This window comes from Mustela nivalis (genome assembly GCF_964662115.1).
Source record: "Mustela nivalis genome assembly, chromosome: 1".
Lineage (NCBI taxonomy): Eukaryota > Metazoa > Chordata > Mammalia > Carnivora > Mustelidae > Mustela > Mustela nivalis.
The window spans coordinates 2,016,690-2,037,577 of record NC_139020.1 but is presented as its reverse complement, the minus strand read 5'-3'; the positions used below and the strand labels follow the sequence as shown (position 1 = coordinate 2,037,577).

Genomic DNA, 20,888 nt, shown 5'->3' with positions numbered 1-20,888 from the left:
TCGACCCAGGAACCCTCCCGGGGCGGCCGCCACCCACCTGGCGCAGGAGGGCGACTGCGCAGGCGCGGCCCCGCCTACCGGCGCGCTCGCGGGACGGCGGCCGGGCCGACTGCGCAGGCGCGGGGCACGCCGGTTACGCGCGGGGCTCTGTGACCGCGTGACCCTGCGACCCGAGTCCCCGCGCAGTCATGGCGGCGGTCAGGGCCTTGGTGGCGTCCAGGCTACGCGCGGCCTCCGCGTTCGCGCCGCTTCACGCGTCCACCCCACGCGCGGCCCTCCACGGCTCGGCGCCGCGCCCGGGGGCCAGGGTCGCGCTGGTGAGCGGACGCCGGCGGGCGGGGCTGGGGGCGGGGCTACCGCCGAGGCCGGCCCCTAAGTGCCCGCCGCACCCCTCCACCCCCCAGGCCGGGCCCCCTGCTCTCCTCCAGGCCAGCCTCCTAACTCCCCCCCTGCACCCCTCCACCCCCCAGGTCGTGTCCCCAACCCCCCCGCCGCACCCCTCCACCCCCAGGTCGTGTCCCCAACCCCCCTGCCGCACCCCTCCACCCCCAGGTCGTGTCCCCAACCCCCCCGCCGCACCCCTCCACCCCCAGGTCGTGTCCCCAACCCCCCCGCCGCACCCCTCCACCCCCCAGGTCGTGCCCCCAAGCTCCCCGCCGCACCCCTCCACTCCCCAGGCCGGGCCCCTTGCTCTCCTCCAGGCCAGCCTCCTAACTCCCCCCCTGCACCCCTCCACCCCCCAGGTCGTGTCCCCAATCCCCCCGCCGCACCCCTCCACCCCCAGGTCGTGTCCCCAACCCCCCCGCCGCACCCCTCCACCCCCCAGGTCGTGCCCCCAAGCTCCCCGCCGCACCCCTCCACTCCCTAGGCCGGGCCCCTTGCTCTCCTCCAGGCCAGCCCCCTAACTCCCCCCCTGCACCCCTCCAACCCCCAGGTTGTGCCCCAAACCCCCCGCAGCACCCCTCCACCTCCCAGGCCAGGCCCCCTGCTCTCGCACAGGCCGGCCCCTAATCTCTCTGCTGCTGCTCCCCCTGCTCCCCCAGAAAAGGCTTCCTAGCCCCTCAGCCACCCCCTCTCTGAGTTGGGCCCCCAGGCTCCTCCCTTAACCCCCTACCCCACCCCTGCGCAGCCCTCACCTCTGTTGTCCAGGGTCAGTTCCCTTCTCTGCTCTGAGCCTGCCCTTCTTCACACACACACACACACGCCCACCCCCAGGGCAGCGGCTTCCAGGTGGGCTCCCCCCTGACCCCCGCTCCCCCGCAGGTGCTGTCTGGATGTGGCGTCTACGATGGGACTGAGCTCCACGAGGCCTCAGCGTAAGCCCTCAAGGACGGTTGCCTTTTCCTGAACCATTTGGGGACCCTTCATCTAGACAGGCAGAAACCAGTGAGCCGGGAAGTGAGGGGCAGGGAGCCCCTCGAGTCCGCGGCCTTGTGCCCCAGAGATAAGCAGGGAGCACTTCTGGTGCCCTGTTGGCACTTGCTGCTTCCCTCGGAGGCCCCGGGGCGTGGGTGTCCTCCTCCCGGCTCTCCCCCGGCTCTCTGGGCCGCGTCTTTGATGGGACCCGTCAGCCGTCGCTCGTCCTTCTCTTACTTGAGTGAAAAGGCTTCTGTGCGCCCGAGCGCTAGGCCTTGTGGGCCTGGAGCAGGTTGGAGGAGAGTTAGCACGTGGCTGGGGAGCATGTCCCTCCCGGGTGCGGGGCCACAGGGAACCCACAGGAGCCCGAGCCCCCCCCAGCCTGCGCCCGCCCTCCCATCCAGTGTGGGCACCGGCCTGCAGTGGACTTCGGCGTGTGCAGAGCTGGTGGGCAGTGGAGAGCCAGGAGAGCTTCCAGGGGGCTCGGGGCTGGGGCACGAGAACACGGGAGCACGGGGTAGCGGGTGGACACGGAGCCGAGTGCGGAGAGCCCTGCAGGTTACAAGGAGCCGAGCCCGAGTGACGGGGCGGTGCTGGCCCTACCGGCTCACGCCGCCGGCTCTGAAGGGGGACAGTGAGATCCCAGGCCTGGAACAGAGCAGCCCTCTGGCCGTGACAGGAAGGGTGGGGCAGAGTGGGACTCGAACCTCCTGTCCTGACTGAAGCCCGGCTCGGCCCTCCCGTCCTGCGTCGATCGTCTGTGGGAGGAAGAGCACCCAAAGCATTCTGGGAACCTAGACTTTGAGGCTGGGACCGGCCCGGTCGCCCGTCCCCTGCACCCCGGTTTGTAGAGGGAGCTGGGGGACCAGCTGGGCTCTCCAGGCTGATTCAGTGGCAGCGAATCTGAACTGTCAACGTGGGGGTCCTTGGCCAGCCGGCCGTAGCCCTGCGGGAAGGCTGCGTGATGGTAGCCGCCGTAAGGGGTGTGCACGGGGCCCTCTGCGGGGCGCTGCCCGTGCACGCGGAGTGACAGGCAGTGCCGGGTCGGCCTTGTTTCAGAATCTGTCTTTCTCCCGCGCAGGGTGTTGGTCCACCTGAGCCGTGGCGGGGCCAAGGTCCAGATCTTCGCTCCTGACATCCCTCAGATGCACGTGGTCGACCACACCAAGGGGCAGCCTTCCGAGAGCGAGAGCAGGTGTGGGTCCCTCCCCGAGTCCTGCGCGTGGACCAGGACCTGCTGGAAGCTGCCCGAGACCCCGTGGGCTTGGTCGCGTTGTCCCGGCCACGAATCTGGCTGCGTTCCGGGCTGTCCTGCGACGGTGCCGTGGTGGCGCTCGTTACCCTCCACCCCTGCCGGAAGTCCTCCTGCCTGGCTTTCGTGATCCCCTGCCCTGCGGTCAGCGTGGACTCCTGCCCCTGCCTGGGCCCCAGTCTCGGAGCATCTCTGTCCCCGAGGCCCGTGCAGTCTTGGCACATGCTGAGGTTCCTCTGGCTGCAGGGTCCAGCCACGGACAGTGCGGTCTCCTGCTGGGGCAGGCCCTGGCTTGCTTCCCTCCACCTCTGCGGTACCTGGACCTTCCCACGCCTGCTTTCGCCAGGCCCCAGGGCTAAGCCGGCCAGATGCTGCGAGGGGTTAAGCCGGCCAGATGCTGCGAGGGGCCAAGCCGGCCAGATGCTGCAAGGGGCTAAGCCGGCCAGATGCTGCGAGGGGCGAGGCCGTCTTTCTAGACGCCGACCTTGAGCACATGCGTGTTTGCTCCTGGGCCGGCCTCCCGCAAGCCCGGCTCTGCTCTCCACACCCTGACGCTACTTCAGGTCTCTGTTCTCTCCCAGGAACGTCCTGACGGAGTCTGCGAGGATCGCCCGCGGCAAGATCACCGACCTGGCCCGGCTCAGCGCGGCCGATCACGACGCCGCCATCTTCCCTGGAGGCTTCGGGGCCGCTAAGAACCTGTGAGTGCTGGAGGGCCGCGGGGGACGGGGCGTGGGGTCCCAGAGGCCGCACGGAGCTGCTCTGTCAGGGGCCCCAGTGTTACGTCAGCAGGACGCAGGTTTTTCTCTCACCTCTTGCTGGGTGTTCCCGGTACCGGCCGCCGCGGGGTGGGGGCGGCGGGGGCTTCCTCTGATCAGCGACGGCGCTGGCCGGGCTGGTCCTATCAGGACCTGTGTCCCCGCACGTGTTCCTCACAGACACCGCCGCCTCACGGGCCTGGCCGCAGGGAAGCCGCTGTCCCCGTGGGCTGTGCGGAGGCTGGTCTGTCGGGAGGAAGGGAGGCCTTCCTCATTTTGTTTTCCGGTCGTTGCCGTGGTAGCCGGAGCACAAGCTGTCACCACGTCGGCGTGACGTCCCTTGGGTTTCAGGTCCTGTTTCTGTTCCCATTTCTCCACCTGTCCCTTCGTGCCTCACGGAAGTGCTCTGTGCTGGCCGCACCGTCCCCGCTCGTCCCTTCCTGGGCAGCCCCCTGCGGCTGGCGTGGGAGGACAGGAAGCAGCTGTGTCGCCTGCTTTGGGGTCGGACGGGGACCCTAGTGGGGGTTACAGCCTGTTACAGCCTGGGCTCAGCGGGTGTCAGTGGAAACCCCGCAGACTGGGCTCCACGGGGAGCATCTCCCTGGGTCGCAGACGAGCCGGCTGCTGTGGTCCACGGCCAGGCGCCCCGACAGCGTGGCTGGCTGGGAGCTCGGGCAGCCAGCCCCCCACTCCGCCCCCCGCTCCCCCTCCTGTCCCAGACCAGGCGGGTGTGGGGTGCTGCCAGCACGCTCCTGCACAGCCTCGGCCTGCGAGCACCTGCTGGGTTTCCTTGCTGTGCCATTCGGCCTCCTCTCGAAGGTCCCTGCCCACCGTGCCTCCTGCGGCGGCTCCTCTTCCCCCATCCTCCTCCCGCTGCCCCCGTGGGGTCTCCCCTCCTGCCCCGGCGCCCTTCTCTGATGTCCGCCAGGAATTCTGTTTGTATCTGGACTGCAGGCCTCCCCACTTCTTGATCTGCCGGCTGCCTGCCCCAGGCTCGCACCACAGTGTCCTGTCGACATTCTGTCACCTGGACTGTCCCCCGTCAGCCCTGCCTCCGCCTGGACTCCTTGTGTGCAGGGTGTGGGGTGGGGCGGGGAGCGAGCCTGGGACCCTCGTGAGCACCACCCCCTGCACCCTGTTCGGTTGGTTGGTGGGCACTGTCCCCCTGCAGCAGTGTCCTGGCTCGCTGTGTCCCGGTGCCCTGCACCCAGAAGTGAGGGGCACAGGCAGTTAGAGACCCTGAGCTGTTTCGACGCCTCATGGCTCCCCTCGGCCTCCAGATACCCGAACGGCTCTGTCCAGGTCCCAAGCCTCTGCCCGCCCGTGGGGCCGGTTCCCACAGCGCCTCCTCCTCTGGGAGCCCTGCCTCACCTCACGTCCGCTCCGTCGTCCACATGCCGGCTCTCGGGGGCGCGGCCCTCGTCCCCACCGCCTGCACGCGCACCGGCAGAAGCTGGCGGGGAATGGCCTCCGTAGCTTCACTCTGCCAGGCCCTGGGGTTTTCCTGGGGGAGATGAGCCTGAACTCTGACCAGTGCCCACCTCTCCCCTCACAGCCCGGGTGAGGGCACTTTGGGACTGTGCTGGGGCTGTGCCCGTGGCACGGCTAATGACCACGTGCGGTTGACCTAGAAGCCCAGGAGGGAGATGAGCAGGTTGTCGGCAGATCTTTGCCCTGCGTTCCAGGGAGCCGTGGCCTTGGGTCAGCGCCCCCGTCTGTGAACTCACTCTTCCCCCCCGGGCAGGCTGGGGCTTCAGGTCTCCTGCCCCGTTCGTCCTGACCGTTCCAGAAGAAACGTCAGCTTGGTGGGGTTGGCACCTTGGCCACGGCTGCCGGTTGGGCCGTGTGCACGCAGCGAGGGGCGGCAGGCGAGCTCGCAGGGGACAGAAGTTCTTGCTGTTGGGAGCCTCGGGCCCGTCCCTGCCCTGGTTGCCCCTTCACGTGTACTTCCGAGAGGTCTCCATGTGGTTGTGTTAAGTCTGACCGGGGCACCGGGCTGGCGCGGTTGGGCGAGTGTCCAGCACTTGGTTTCGGCTCAGGCTGTGATCCCAGGGTTGTGAGTGGGAGCTCCGCACACGGGGGTCTGCTGGGCGCTCCTTCTCCCTCTGTGCACACGCACACGTTCTTGCTTTTCAAGGTAACGTCTTTTTAAAAAAAAGGAAAGTGTAACCAGTTGGAGGCCCGTTAAGCGTCTTATTCTGTATGTGTCACAAACGGTGGCTTGTTGGTGGCCCATTAAGCACCTCATGGCTGTACGTACAGACCCCGTCGGGCAGACGCCCCAACTCGGATGGACACGTGTGGTTTCCAGGCCTCACGTGTGGACTGCTACTAGCTTCTGGGGGAGATAGTTGATGTGTGTTAAAGCGGGACGCGTGATAGCTCGGCCACGCGGGCACACCCTGAGACGGTCAGGCCGCAGGTGGCAGAGCCCCGTGGTGCCCACGCGTTCCCGGGCCAGAGGTGTGCACACGCGCGTGCCATGGAGCCAGAGCGGGGCTCCTGGGAGAGTGGGCGTGCTTTTCGGCTCACCAGCTGCCTCCCAGAGAGGTGCCGGCGCGCGGCCGGTGGGCGGGGAGGCCGTCCAGACCCCCGAGCCGCGCTTGCCCTGGTGAGAGGCGCGGTGTCCTGTCCTCTAACCCGCGCGACTTCCTCGTGCGTGAATGGCGGGTCACGGTTTTCAGGCCCGCAGCGTGTCCTGCTCCTCCTTGGCTTACGGAGCCGACCTCTGAGGACTTGGTGCGGCCCGCGGCCTGGGCACCTGCTGGCTGTGGTTCTCCCAGGGACCGGCCTCCCCCCTCACCTCTCTGCCGCCCCCTCCCTCGCTGGGCTTGAAGAAGTAGAAAAAGTAACGTATGTGATTGCCTGAAAAATGCTCACGCACGTGACCTGCTTGTCCCGGGAGCTGGGGAGTTAGTGCAGCTGCGCGGCCGTCTCCCGGGTGCGGTGGGGGCCCCAGGCAGGCCGACCCCCGGCCGTGAGAGCTGAGCCGCCTCTTCTCATGGTAGGAGCACGTTCGCCGCTGACGGGAAGGACTGCAGGGTCCACGGGGACGTGGAGCGGGTCCTGAAGGAGTTCCACGCGGCCGGCAAGCCCATCGGGTAGGTCGGGGCAGTGGGGTTGGGGCTGCGGGGTCCTGGAGGCCGTTTTCACTCGGGGCTCGCGGTCGTTAGAGGCGCCTTCCTGCTGGGAACATCCTGCGGTCATGGTAACTCGTTCTGCTGACTTCACAGGAGGAGAGCTTCTGGAAGACTCCCCCGCCAGTCCTTCCCCGACCCCGGCTTTGCCAGCACCTCCTCCCCTCGCCAGGCGTCCGCCATCCTGTCCCCCTTCAGGCCGGCTGCGGCTCCTTGGCCCAGCGCCCTCCCCTGCCCTGGGGCAGCGTTCAAGGCGCACCCAGACTCCCGCAGGCCGCCGCACCCCGGACCCGAGCTCGCCAGGCGGGCTGCCCCGGCCCCCAGCTTATCGGCACGAGTGCGCCGGGGCGTGTGGGTGGTGCAGGTCCGCTGGTGCGAGAAGCGCCCCGGGAGCTCCGCCGGATGCTCTGAATGCGGGTGTGGACGAGGGAGCGCGCCAGCCTCTGCGGCTGCGTGAGCGGGGTCGCGTGACGACAGTCCCCACGCGGGTCACTCGCCCGAAGTCCTGCCGGTCACGGTGCGGGACCCCTCCTCACGGAAGGCTCTGGCCTCGGGTCCGTAGGCTGGCCGCCCATGGGCTGGAGGACGCCATGCTGGGCCACCCGGGAGCGGGGGACGGCGCGACCCCTTCCTCTCCTCTCCTGGGACGCCAGCCCTGGAGTAGCTTCTGCTCATGCGGCTGAGCGCCAGGGACGACCCTGTATCACGAGTGCAGGCGGGAGCTAGGGGCCCGGTGGCTGTGCCGCCTCGCTTGGGTGTCCCCTGAGCAGTGCCAGCGAGGGCCTCTGGCACGGCCCGAGAGCAGGGTGGGCGGCTGTGCCAACAGCACCACTCCAGGGCTGATGGCCACACTGCTGGCCGTGTGTCCTGTGTCGCGGCTGCCAGGCTGGGGACGTGGGCGCTTCAGGACGCCAGTTCTGATGGTTTTCTGCCTTCTTGGTGGCTGAGGGAGGTTTTCTCCCACGCGTTTCTAGCGCGTGTTTTAGGCGTGACGTTTGTGAAGGAACACGAGTATGTTGGCGTCTCTCACGGCTCGCCGGAGCAGCCTGGGGACAGAGCCCTGTGGGCCTGCACGGGAGCCCAGACAGGCCGTGCTGACCGTGAGCTGGGCAGGGGCCGCCAGCGGCGTGCTTGGGCCCAGAGGGAGGGCAGGGTCAGCCCGGCCTGCAGCCACACGGTGGTGCCACGTGTCCCCCGCGCATGGCCATGGGCGGGCCCGGGCCGAGGTCTGGCGCTTCGGGTCAGCGGGGCCTCCTGGTGGGAGCAGAGCCTCAGAGGAGCCCCGCGGGAGTGCCCAGAGTGAACCACAGGCCTCCGACACCCTGGGAACGGCCCGTTGGGTGTAGCGGGGCTCAGGGCTCTCGTGGCGGGGGTCCTTGGCTGCCGTGGTGCCGGGCACACTTTCTGGCCCGCTGAGACCGCTTCTCACACCCTCTGCGGAGAGGGCGTCTCTGGGACGTCCGTGCCCCGGGGTCAGCTGCTGCTGTGTGAAAAGCCACCCAGAACCCAGGTTGAAGTCGCTGTTGCCTTCTGAGAGCCCTTCTCTGCGGCCACCACAGTGGGCGGCCGGTGCCCACGTGCCCTCCGCTGCTGGGGCTGCGGCGCGTGGGGCAGTGAGGGGAGCTCCCGTCGCTGCGACACGCCTCGCTCCGTGGGCCCGGCGGCCGCTGCTGGGCTCCTCCTCATGGTCAGTCCCGCCCCGGGCCTGGCGTGCGCACGGGTAGCCCTGAGCCCGCCCTGTCCTGCTCTCCAGCTTGTGCTGCATCGCTCCTGTCCTCGCGGCCAAAGTGCTCCGCGGCGTTGAGGTCACCGTGGGCCACGAGCAGGAGGAAGGCGGCAGGTGGCCCTACGCAGGGACCGCGGAAGCCATCAAAGCGCTGGGTGCCAAGCACTGCGTGAAGGGAGTGACCATATCCTTTCCGGCAGCCGGGGGCAGCCGCGTGTGGTGCGGGGGCCCGTCCTCTGACCTTGGGGACGGAGGCAGGCAGGCAGCATCGAACTAGGGTCTGTGCTGCTGGGGCTTCTGGGGACACGTGCATGACGGGCGTCACACCTGCTGCCGTGGCGTGCCCAGGCCTCGACCCCCACGGGGCCACCTGGTCAGCCGAGTGCATGGCCTCAGGCTCCATGGGGTCAGGTTTCTGGGCGGGGGTGGGGGGAGCAGGCTGCCTGGCTTGGCTGGGAGCTCCCTGGGCACCGTGGATGGGGAGCCATCCCACGTGGCCTTGTGGGATGCTGGTCCTCCTGTGGGTGCCCGGTACTGTGCGCACAGAGCCTCGGGCCACAGGCCGACCGCATTCCGGCTCCACGGCTGGACCCAGACTCTCCACGTGGGCCAGGGTTGAGGAGCAGAGTGGCACGGTGTCCCCCAGGAATTTGGAGACAACACCGTGTCCCTCTGGGTGTCCGTCTCAAAGCTGCCTTTCTCTCCTCGTGGGCGGTTTCCGGTGCGGCACTCTGTCTCCCCCCTATGCAAAGCGGGGCAGAGCCCACAGCCATCCGGGTGGGCTGGCCACGCGGCCTTGGGGTTGGGCACAGGAGGGCGCATGTTGTTAGCATGGGACAGGCCCAGGCCTGTGCCTGCTGGTATCTGGGTGACCGGGACAGGAATGTGGCTCGGGTAGAGGGAGGTCCCGGGTTGGCCTGTTGCTGTGGGTTTGCTCTGCTCTCCGTACGCTTCTGCCCACCGCAGGTTGGTGTGGGGCAGCAGGGGCCGGGCTGGACGCGTCGCGCCTGCGATCTCCTAGTCCTTGCTACGTGACGCGTTTCCATAACTTCTGTGCACGAAGCTCACGTGGACCAGAAGAACAAGGTGGTCACGACCCCGGCCTTCATGTGCGAGACGGAGCTCCACCACATCCACGACGGGATCGGGGCCATGGTGAAGGAGGTGCTGGAACTCTGCCGCAAGTGACCGTGCCGCCGGCCCCGCCTCCTCCACCAGGGGGAGCTGGCGGCCCGTGTGCCCCTGCCCCTGGCTGCGGGCAGGGATCCACTTGGAGGCACCTCTGCCCGAGGAGGAGGCATCCTTGGGCTCAGGCCGGTGGGTCTCCCGTGTGACCGGAGAGTGAAGCGGGGCCTGCTGGTTCAGGAAGAGAATTCGGGAGGCGTCGCCCCACGGTGTTCCGTGTGGCCTTGGGATGCTTGGCACTCGGGAGGGAAGAATTGTTTTGAGTTTATGAATCTAGTAGTTAGGAAACTGAATTATCACGCTTACTGGTAACTGAAAGTTCTGTAACCCAGAGTAAACGTGCACTAAAACGGAAAAGGGTCGCGTTGAGGCCGGGGAGAATAAACTCTTTTCCCAGATGGACACTCCGCCGGCTCATGTGACTGACGCCTTCTGAAGCTGGCGTGGGCGGCGGAAGCGAGGTTCCTCGCTTTCCAGGAAGGAAAGGAAGTTGCGGACGCGCGGCCCGTGTGGTCAGCCGGCGGGGTGGGGACTGTCGGGTCGGTCCCAGGCCACGGCAGCAGCCGATGTGAGGTGGTAGAGAAGGCGCAGGGAGGCGTCTGGTGGCAGCACCGGCTGGCGGCCCGTGTCGTGTGTGCGCTTCTGTCTGGGGAGGGACAGCCCGGGGGCAGCCTGTGTGTGGTGCAGGCTTCCCCTGCTGTAGCACATCCCCCGCCCAGTCCCTGTCCTGTGACCCCGGGAGAGTGGGGGCAGCTGCGAGGGTGCACTTCTGGGCCGTTCAGTTGGGGCCTGGCACCCAAGCCCTCCCCACCCCCCAACTGCCATAAGAGGTAAGTGATGATGAGCCTCGTGGGTTCCCGGGCCCGGGGACAGAGCAGTGATGCCCCATGCCGTGCGGCCCCTTCCGCCGGCAAACCGCGTGTCTGCCAGCCGGCCTCGGCACGTCTGACCTTCACGGGAACTCTGTTCTCTGGGGGCCCGCCTGTGTCCCCCAAAGGCAGGAGCCCCTGTGGACCACCTGCAGACACCAGGGTTGCCCTGGCCCCGCGTAGCCTCCCAGGGCCCGTCAGAGGTCAGGTCACCATGGAACACTATTTCCTTCCTGAGAAACGCCTCGAAACCCTTTTCACGTGTGTGCACGCGTGTGTGTAGGGAGAAGTGCCTGGCCCCCAGGTGTGCAGCTCAGGAAGGTCCCGGCCAACACTGCGGTGGGACCACAGGGCAGAGGCCCTCCCCGCCCCCACCAGGGCCGAGCACACTGGGGTCCGGGCACAGGGACCCTTCCCGTGTGGCTTTCCTTCGTCGACGTGCTCCCCCGTCGGCTCCTCGGCAGCTTTCTTGTGTTGCGCGAGCACTGCCTTCGTGAGCACTCCGGCAGTGTGGGCGTGTTCACGGGCGTGTGGGGTGCTGTGTCCCGTTGGTGCTGCCGGGCGGTAGGGGCTTTGGAGCCTGGCCTCAGTGGGCGAGGTTTCCTCTGGTGTCTCTGATGGCTGCTGTCACCAGTCCCCTTTCTGTCGGCTGCGTCTGGCCCTGGGCGGTCTGCTGCAGCCGAGCACGTGGCCGGCGTCCTACTGACCATCGGAGTTCGTGTGCGTTGTGCTGGCGTGCCCTGCGGCGGACACATGTGCCTTCTTCCGTTGGCCTTTTCTTCAAGGGCCTCGATGGGCTGCCGTGCGCCCGCGGCCCTTCCTGGTGTGCGGTGCTCCGTGGAGGCTGACGCGCTCGGGCCGGGAAGGCCTTCCCCGGGTTCTCTGCTGTCTGCCCGCCACGTGCTCGTCAGTGATTGGTGAGGAGGAGCCCCTCTGCCTGCACTTGGACGACTTCGAGACACGCGGGACGTGCACCGCAGCAGAGAGGCGTTCGGCGGGTCCCGCTCACGGCAGCCACTGGCGCCGCCGGAGCCCTACCTGCCCCCTCAAGGGTCTCCGCAGGGCGTGGGTGATGTCGGGCGCTGCGGGACCCAGAGCCACTCTCGGGAAACGGGCTGACGGGGTCCCCTCCTCTGCTGGGCTTCTCTGGAGGGGCAGGTGCGCGGGGAGGGACGGGACGCGAGGACGGGGCCCGCGGAGCGGCTCAGGGCCGGTAGCGTTCACGTGGTTCCCTGCCTGTGGCCGTCGTCCTCGTCCTCCGCCCTGGGGCTTCTCGGAAGGATGAGGCGTCTGATCGCCGGCTCGGAAGGGCTCACGCCCGTCTTGCTTTCCTCTCTCGGTCCCCCGAGGTGACGAGGACACGGGTGTGCGTGGCTTCCGTGCGCCAGAGGTCCCGGCACCCGCTCACGCAGCTTCGCCGCAGCCCTGCGGGGCGGGAGGTCAGGCAGGCAGACCGGTGCTCGGGCCTGTGCTGGGGAAGGAGACCCGACGCGCCGGGAGGGCCCAGAGAGAGCCGGCCAGGGGTTGGCAACGACCGGTGCCTCCTGAGTGCGGGCGCTGTCCCTCAGCTGGCGGGGGAAGGGGAGGCCCAGGCGGACAGGATGAGGCTGCGTGTGAAGAGCGTGCCGGATGGACGCCCAGCAGGAACGGCCAGAGAGTGGGTTCAGGGGCGCCCCGGGTGTCGGTGGGGCAGAGGGCACGGGCGATGGGCCTGGTGTCCAGGACCAGACCGTGGCTGGTGGTCCCTGGAAACGCCTTGACACAGAGGCCGGGCCGAGGAGTGTTCGTGGGAGTGTCTCCTCGCCTCGCCTTGCCGCCCGCCCTGGCCTGCTGACGTGTACGTGCTTTTGGTTTCTCAGGTGCCGTCTCCATGGGCCAGGGGCCCCAGGAGAGCAGATGCCAGGAACCCCCAGGGCGGTGGGCTCAGCATGAACCTGCTGGTGGGTGCTGAAGGCCTGAGGCTGCCAGTCATGGGGTCCGTGCAGAGCCCCATCCGCGCGTCTGCCCTCAGCCCGGCTCCAGGGCCCCCTCCTCGCCCATCCCCACCGCTGGGAGCACCTGCCTCTCTCCGTTCCTTTCCTCCGCGGGGCTTCCCTTGGTGGCACTCTGCGCGCGTTTTATACTGACTTCAGTTTTCGGAGCACTTTTAGGTTCACAGGAAAATACAGAGATTTCACATACAGCCGCTGTCCCCACACGGGCACAGCCTCCCCCACTGTCCGCATCCCGCACCCGAGTCGTGCATCTGGTCCCATGAGTGAGCCCACACGGACACGTCGTCATCCCCCAGAGTCCGTTGTTCACGGGAGGGTCCCTCTCGGGGCGGGCGTTCTGTGCGTAGGGACGGGCATCCACCGCTGCGGGGTCTCAGAGTCCTCTGCCCTCCCCGTCTGCCGTGCTCCGCCCATTCGTCCCTCCTCCCCCCGCCCCGCAACACGGCCTGTCACCGGCCCCACAACGGTGCCTTCGCCACAGAGTCCTGTCGCTGGGGTCACACGGGCCGCAGCCGTCTCAGACCGGCTCCTGTCACTCAGTGACACGCACTCACGGCCCCCCGCGTTCCCTCATGGCGGATGGCTCGTGTCCTCTTCGTGCTGAACACCCTCCCACGGCCTGAGGGACAGTTCCCGTGTCCGTCCACCCGCTGCAGGGCCCCTGGGTGGCTTCCAGGGGTTGGCAGTTACGCACGGAGCTGCCGCCGCCCTCGTGTGCGGGTTTCTGTGGGGGTGTGTGTTCCCGTCCGCCGTGGGGGGACCTCAGGGAGTGCGATCGCCGGGTCGGGTGGGAAGAGCAGGTTTCGTCTTGGGAGAAACCACCAAACCTCCTTCCGAGGTGGCGGCACCACCTGCTTTCCCCGCAGCCGTGACCGGGCGCTCCGGGCGCTCCCGTCCTCGCCAGACCGTGGCCGCTCTCGGAGGGGTGCAGCGGTGTCGCCGCTGTTTGAGCTTCATCTCCCCGGCGACCTGGGACGTGGAGTAGCTTCTCATACACTCGTATATTTTTCAAAGTGTCCTTTGGGTTTTTTGCCGATTTTAAAGTGCGTTCTTCATTTTGTTGAATCTAGAAAATCCTTGTGTGTTTTAGGCTTCGTTCAGACCCGTGTCCTGCGTTGCTTCTCCCGCCTGTAGCTCTCCTGCTGCGGCGCTTGGGGCAGAGCCGCTGCCGTCACTGTTAAGGAATTCTAGCGCATCGGCCTGTTCTCCCGGCTCGTAGCTTCGGTCTTGCGTCCACGAAGCCCTCACCACTGGGGCCATCTGGGTTTTCTCTGTTGTCTCCCAGGAGGCTTATGGTTCCACTTCTTACATTCAAGGCTGTGACACGTTTGAGTCCGTGTCTTTGCTGCGGGTGTCCTGTCGCTTGGCCCCATCTGTCGAACAGACCGTTTCCCCACCGCACTGCGCGTGCTCCTGTGTGGAAGGTCCGTTGGGTGTGTCCGTGTGGCTCCTTCTGGGCTCTTCTGTTCCGCTGATGCACTGACCTGTGCTGTCACCAACACTGCCCACCCCACGCCACACCGTCTCGATGACCGTGGCTTTGCGGTAATTCTTGGAGTCGGGTGGGGTCAGGTGTCTTGACTTGTTCCTCTTAGCAGTGTGTCGTGTGTTAACCTTGTACTCCGCAGTGTGGCTACGATCGCTCAGTTCACGAGGCCTCTGTGTTGCCGTGTTTGCATTTTCTGTGGAGATAGTCGTGTCCTCTGTGAGCAAAGACAGTTTTGTTTTTTCTTTTCCAATCTGTATGCCTTTTATTTTATTTTCTTACCTTATGTGTTAGCAAGGACGTCCAGCACAACGTTGAAAAGGGGAAGAGGGGACGTCCTTGCCTTCCGCCCGATCTCCGCGGAAAGCCTCGACTTTCTCACCATTAGTGTGTTGGCAGGAGGGTTCCGTACGTGGTCTTGATCACGCGGAGGAGGTTCCTCTCTCTCTCTGATTTTCTGACAGTTTATCATGACTTGGTGTTGGAACTTGCCAGCTGCTTCCTCTGCATCCATTGATATGATCAGATGATTTTTCTTCCTAATCTGCTGATGTGATAGACTCCATTATTTTTTTTTTCAAATGTTGAGCCATCCTTGCATACCTAGTGTAAATCCCAATTTGCACTTTCTTGGGTTTAGTTTGCTAATATTTTGTTGAAGATTTTGCATCTGTGTTCATGAGAGGTATTGGCCTCTAGTTTTCTTGTCTTTATCTGGCTTTGGTATAATTTCTTCCTTAAGTATTTGGTAGAACTCACCAGTAAACGCATCGGGGCCTGGTACCTTCTGTTTTGGAAGGTTATCAAGTAGTGACTCAGTTTCTCTTTAAGACCAGGTAGAGGAAGGGGCGCCTGGGTGGCTCAGTGGGTTAAGCCTCTCTGCCTTTGGCTCAGGTCATGATCTCAGGGTCCTGGGATCAAGCCCCACATCGAGCTCTCTGCTCAGTGGGGAGCCTGCTTTCCCCTCCCTCTCTGCCTGCCTCTCTGCCTGCTTGTGTTCTCTGTCTGTCAAATAAATAAATAAAATCTTAAAAAACAAACAAACAAACAGGTAGAGGACTCTACAGAGTGTGTCTCTCAAGGAGCACGTCCATTTTACCCAAGTCTCTGAATCAAGTGGGCATCGAGTCGCTTGTGGTATTGGGTCATCATCCTTTCCATGTCCAGGGACCCATACTGGATTCTCCCAGAAAACAACTTTTGGTTTCGTTTGGCTTTTTTTTTTCTATTTCATTGATTTCTGCTCTGATTTTTATTGTGTATTGTTTTTGTTGGCTTTGCATTTATAGCATGTTTTCTTTTCTCAGGTTTTCTAAGGTGGAAGCTCAGATGATTCATTTAGAGAGTTTTTCTAACATGGATCCAATGCTATAAATTTCCCTCTGACCACTGCTTTTGCTGCATCCTACACACTTATTTTTAATTGTACCCTTTTTAAAAAGATTTTATTTATTTGACAGAGACACAGATAGCGAGAGAGAGTGAGCAGGAACAGAGAGGAGGGGGAGCCCCATGTGGGGCTCGATCCCAGGACCCTGAGATCATGACCCAAGCCGAAGGCAGTCGCTTGATGGACTGAGCCTCCCAGGCGCCAAGTTGTGTTTTGATTAAATTATATTTTGATTTTTTTTTTTTCAGTTCCAGATATTTTTAAATTTCTCCTGAGACTTCTTCTTTGGTCCATGTTTTCTCTAGCGGCATGTTGTTGAGTCTCCAAGTTTATAGGGATTTCCCAGTTCCCTTTCAGATACTGGTTTCTGGTTGAATTCCACTGTGGTCTGAGAGCAGACATTGTATGGTTTCTCTTCCCGTAAATGTACTGAGGTGTGTGTGTGGCCCAGAACACGGTCTGTCTTAGAGTTGCCCTGTGAGCCTGAGAGGAACGCGTATCCCGCTGCTGCTTGGTGCGATGGTCTGTGACTTCTGTCCCATTGGCGGATGGTGGCATTGAGTTCCATTGTGTCCTTGCTGATTTCCTGCGTGCTGGGTCTGTCCTCTGAGCCAGGCACGGGCGTCCCCGCCGTGGTAGCGGGTTCATCTGTTTCCACCAGCAGTTCTGTCACCCCCCGCCTCGCGTAGCTTGACGCTCTGTTGTCAGGTGCATGCGTGCTAAGGACCATTCTGTCTTCTGGAAGGACTGACCTTCTTGTTATCATGCAATACCGTTCTTTGTCCTCCGTCACTGACCTTGACCGCTGACGGCTGTCGCAGCTGTTACTTGGAGGGACTGCTGATCGAGTAAGAAGAAGAAAAGCAGATTTTTACTCTCCCGTCACTTACTCTCCTTCCCCGGCGTGGATCAGAGTTCGTGGCCCACGTTCCTTTCCTTCTCGGGGAATTGCTGGAAGGCGGGTCTGCTGGTGGATCCCTGTCATTCCCGGGGGACAAAGTCTTTGCTTCTCCTTCATGTTTGGGACACAGTTTCAGAGGGTGAGGAATGGGGGTTGGTGGGTTTTGTCTCGCAGCGCTCCTGAGTCTTCCCCCGCAGTCTCCTGGCTCACAGGGTGTCTGTCACTCTCAGCAACACGGTTGTGAAGGTGTTTTTCCTCCAGCTTCTTTGGAGACGTTATCTTGCTCCTCCGCGACGCAGCTCTGACGGGCCTGGCTGCAGGTTTTGGCGTCTTGCCATGAGCCCGCCCTGCGCCGAGGCCTGGTGGAGACGGCTCCAGTGGAGCAGACCTGGCCGGCACGCGTGCGGTGCGCTCTCGGCCGCGCTGCTGCGGGAAGGCTGCGTGGCTCCGGACCGTCTCACGGGTTCTCGTCACATCTGGAAGGCTGCCGCTTCCTCTGTGTGAGAAAGGAGTGGGCGGGCGGCGAGGGAGGGGCCTGGCGGCCGGGGACAGGGCTGCAGCTGTGCGGGGCGGGGTGGGCGGGAGGTGGGGGCTCCTAGAGATGGAGCAGGAGAGCCCGAGGCCCGCTCCGAGCGGCCGGCTGGGCTGGGGTGTCTACGTCCGACAGCCGCACCGGCGGCCACGGGCACCTGGGCAGCCCAGGTGCAGGCTCACAGAACTGTGAACAGATAGAGTTTTAAGCCACTAAGTTTTGGGGCTGTTTGTTATCAGAAGAGGCAACGGATAGACATGAGGCCCGGCTGGGTGAGAGGCGGGCTGCCTGCACCCCGGGGTCTGTGCCTCAGGCCGAACTCCCCGCATGGGGCCCGCTGTGAGGCCCACACGGGGTCAGCACTGAGTGCCCTGGGCTGCACGAGTGAACTCAGGCCGGCACTTTGGCGGCTGCCCCCGGTGAGCCTTTCCTTGCCAGGCTGCCCACGTGGGGCAGGGCCAAGTCAGCCGGTCTCACAGGCTCTTGCCTGTCCACGTGGGTGGTGGCAGAACAGGCCTGGGGTGCAGGAGAGGCCTGGGCTCCACGGTGCACCGCGGGCCGGGTGGGCGGCAGCTTCCTGGGAGAACGGTCCACCTGCCCAGGGGTGCTGGGCCCATGCCCCACCCCTCCCCGCAACGGGCCATGTGTACACAGCACCCCCACCAAGCTCGGGGCCCCGGCTGCTGCTGGAGGGACCTGCGGCCAGGCTGCCAGCGGTCGGTGCGTTCAGGCTGGGGCACAGCCTTCCCCACTGCCCACCTCCAACATCCATCTCGTCTTCCCGAGCAGGGCCTCTGTCCCTGGGAAGTGCCAACTCCCCACCCCCGCCGCAGCCCCCAGCTCCCCCCCGCCCTCTGTGCCTGAACTCGGCTGCTCAAGCACCTCACAGGAGGGAGCCACGCAGTGCTCGTGTTTGGTGATTGGCAGACGTCCCTGAGCGTGGTGTCCTCGGGGTGCACCGCGTTGTCACAGGTGTCAGACTGTCCTTCCTTCAGTCGGCTGGATGGTACCGTTCCGTTGGTCCGGTCATCGCCGATGGGTGACAGACACCGGGTGGCCTTACTGCTGGGCTTCGTGCGCAGTGCCGCTGTGGACGTGGGTGCTGACGTGGGTGCTTACGTGGGTGTCGGGCGCCAGGTGGCTGACCAGTTCTTTGGAGGGGGCCCGGGGGGGGATTCCCGCGTCACGCCGCAGTTCTGTGTTTGGTTTCTCGAGGCTCCCCCGATGGTCGTGCCCCGTGGCTGCCTCCCTTAGCGTTACCGCCAGCAGCACGCGGTTCCGACTCCTGCACGTCCTGGCCACACGGTGCTGCTCCAATAACCGCCGGGCCAGAGCGTGTGGGTGCTCTTGAGGGCTTCTGGCTGGGCCTCATCTACGCTGCTCCCCAAGGAGCCGCTCTTGGCCTCGGGGGTCACTTAGCAGTGGTTTTGCTCTCGCTGCCCATGTGCTGTGCTGGACACCAAGTGCCCCGGGGCCCCCGTCGTGACCCTGTGGGTATCGTTCATTTATTGTCAAGCGGCTGCCGAACGGGAGGTCCTCTGGCCGGCAGACACCCCGCTGGGAAGCCTGAGGGACCCCCACTGAGCCCCACGGGTGGCAGCATCCAGGGAACGTCCACACCGCAGCTAGAGACGCAGGCACAGCCCTAGGATGTGGGGGGAGGGGCTGGGGGCTCCAGGGGTCCCGGATGAAAGCTGGAACCACTGTCTAAGAAGAAAGCCGGCGTTGGGGGCGGAGCAGAAGAACCCGAGGTGTTCGTGTGCTCAGGGCCCACGCGTGTGTGCAGAGGGGCTCTCTAGAGCAGATGCCCCAACGAGGCAGGCCCGGCTCCCCCACATACCCGTCACGTGGCTGCAGGGCTCCTGTCGGCCCCGAGCCCTGTGCTCCTCCCAGGCACGCGTGTGCTCTGGGGGTGTCGCCTTGGGTGCCAGGAGCATGTTGCTGGGGACACCAGAGAGGGCGGCAGACGTCCGTCTCTGAGGACTGAATAGACAGGGCGAAAGCTGGGGCTCCGGAGGGACCCAGGCTCACCCCGTGATCAGCTGCTGCCGCCGGTGTGCTGAGAGCCTGTGCCCATGGCTGCCAGCGCACTGCCCAGGACCTGGGGCTCCTCCTGTCCCTGGGCTGCTGTGGGCCAGTGGCCCGACTCCTGACCCCACTCGGGGTGGCCTCGGGCAAGTCCCAAAACTGCTGTGGCCACAGAGAAGCAGAGGTGAGAGCCTGCGTTCCCAGGCCTCCCAGGGACCAGGGTGGCGGAGTGTGCACATGTGCACCTGCATGTGTAGGTGTGTGTGGTGTGCGTGCACTAGCAGGTAGGGGCATGTGAGCATGGGGACACGTGTAGGTGTGTGCGGTGGTATGCACATCAGCACATACGGCGTGTGCAGGCAGGACGTGTCGCACACGCGAGCAGGGGTGAGTGCATGTGTGTGAGCCGATGTCAGGCCCAGGCCAGCCCGCAGGCACGGCGTCCGCAGTAATGTGTGTCCTGATGACTTCGCAGAGTGAGTTTTTCTCCTAGAAGCCAGGGCAGCCCCAGGAGAGGAGCACCAGCCGGTCGTGCAGAGACCCAGACCCGTGGCCCAGCAGCACAGAATCATGCGGGGGACAGCCAGGGAGAGGGACAGTGTGGGTGGCACTTCTGACCATAGGCCCTTCCTGGGCAGCCACAGGCCGGGCCTCCCACCCCACCTCTGCCTCGCTCAGAAGAGCTTTGCGCAGCTCCTGGGACCCTCACTCTTGCCCTGGAGGGGCTGAACTCGTGGGGGCTGGACGTGCTCAGCAGGAAGCCAGAAAGGTCCTGACAGGACATGACCCAGATGAGCCAGGGGCCTGCTTCAGAGCCTCTGTGATCCGTGGGGACGAGCGCGGTGGCCCAGGACTCAGGGGCACCCAGGGTGGTGGGCCCACAGCTGGTGGGGGTCCTGCCTGATCTGTCCTCACAGCCGCCGGCACCCTTCCGTCCAGGTGCTTCTGAGGGGCAGGTGGGGTCACAGCCACATCGGTGCTTTACAAACCGAGACTCTGCAAACACAGATGCGCTCAGGTCACAGTTGTCCTGCATCTGCTGCTGAGGCCCTTTCCAGGGAGCCCTCAGGGTCTGCTGTGCCCTCAGGCCCAGGTGCACGGCCTTGTTTCCTGGGGTCAGGCTCAGGGATCTGCTCGCACTTGCCTGCCTGCCTTCAGGCTTTCCAGAACCTTCCAGTTCCTGGGCCCCGAGGCGCACGTGACCACATTCCCCCCGGTGGGCCCCCACGTGCCAGACGCCGTACGTGTTTGATCCCACGGAGTCTTCACGGCATGCCTGTGACCCAGGCGCGGTGCCGTCCTCGAGCTGCTGGTGACAGGCCAGCGTGGACAACACGGCACGCTCCTCCTCACCGTCTGGAGGTCGTGGGGGCTGGGGGGCTGTGGGCAGCTCTGGGGCTCCTTGGCTCATGGGAGCGTCTCCCGATCGCTGCCCGCATGGTCACATGGCACCCCCACCATGAGCCCACGTCCGCACCTCCCCGTTGTAGAAGGACATGAGAGCTCAACCCTAGTGACCTCATTTGAGCTTCATCCCATCTGCAAAGACCCCATTTCCAAATAAGGTCACTTCCGCAGGTGCTGGGGCTTAGGATGCCAGGATGGATTTGTATGGGGTGGGGGAGGGGACACCGCCCATCACAGGGGGCACTGGGATCTCGTTCATGAGAGAAACCGGTGCACGGTGAGAGCCCCTCCAGAGGCCGTATGGCTGCAGGGAGAGGCACCGGGGGCCCAGACGCTCCCAGGGTGCTGCCTGGCCCTCGTGTCCCCGTGACTCTAGCTGATGGTCATGCAGTCAGGGCTCCCCTGAGAGGACGTCCAGCTCTCTGCTGGTGGCCGCTGAGCACCACGGACCCCAGTCCATTCCTCCCCCACGTGGACGCCACCACCCGCGCTTGCCGCGGCCCCGTCTTCCCGCCCCGCGCTTGCACCCAGCGTGGCCCTCACTCCGGGCCGCAGCAGGAAAGGGCGCTCTGCCGGGGAGTGGGGCGCAGCAGGGACTTGGGAAAAATCCATGGAGTCTTCGGGTAACGCAAACATCTCTCTCTGTTCAGTATTGCCTCCAGCGTTTGCGTTTTCATGCTTCCCCGCGCTTCCTGGTTGGGGCTGCGGTCAGATAGCAGAAGTACTGAAATGTTTCTCCTGAAGCGTCCCATGGTGCTTCTGGCCTGGCCCGAAACAGGAAGCGCTGTGAAACGTGTCTCCAGAAGTTTCTGTGTCCACCTTGGGCTCCGTGCACATGGCTGGGGGCCCACGGATGCCCTCAGACTC

The 20,888-nt window shown here is 64.9% G+C and overlaps 1 protein-coding gene across 1 annotated transcript; it reads left to right on the top strand.

Moving 5' to 3' along the window:
• The first annotated feature begins 100 nt into the window (after positions 1 to 100).
• On the top strand, positions 101 to 9,816 carry GATD3 (glutamine amidotransferase class 1 domain containing 3). Its single transcript, XM_082721175.1, has 7 exons — positions 101 to 317; positions 1,264 to 1,316; positions 2,438 to 2,551; positions 3,190 to 3,309; positions 6,375 to 6,467; positions 8,257 to 8,413; positions 9,289 to 9,816. The coding sequence occupies exons 1-7, from the start codon at positions 189 to 191 to the stop codon at positions 9,415 to 9,417; spliced, it is 795 nt and encodes a 264-aa protein (XP_082577301.1). The 5' UTR covers positions 101 to 188; the 3' UTR covers positions 9,418 to 9,816.
• Positions 9,817 to 20,888: the final 11,072 nt, after the last annotated feature.

Bases quoted from the DNA above. Each gene is read 5' to 3' on its own strand.
- GATD3 (XM_082721175.1), top strand. From the start codon at position 189: ATGGCGGCGGTCAGGGCCTTGGTGGCGTCCAGGCTACGCGCGGCCTCC. The intron at 318-1,263 runs GTGAGCGGACGC...GCTCCCCCGCAG, and splicing joins CGGGGGCCAGGGTCGCGCTG to GTGCTGTCTGGATGTGGCGT. The intron at 8,414-9,288 runs ATATCCTTTCCG...ACTTCTGTGCAC, and splicing joins ACTGCGTGAAGGGAGTGACC to GAAGCTCACGTGGACCAGAA.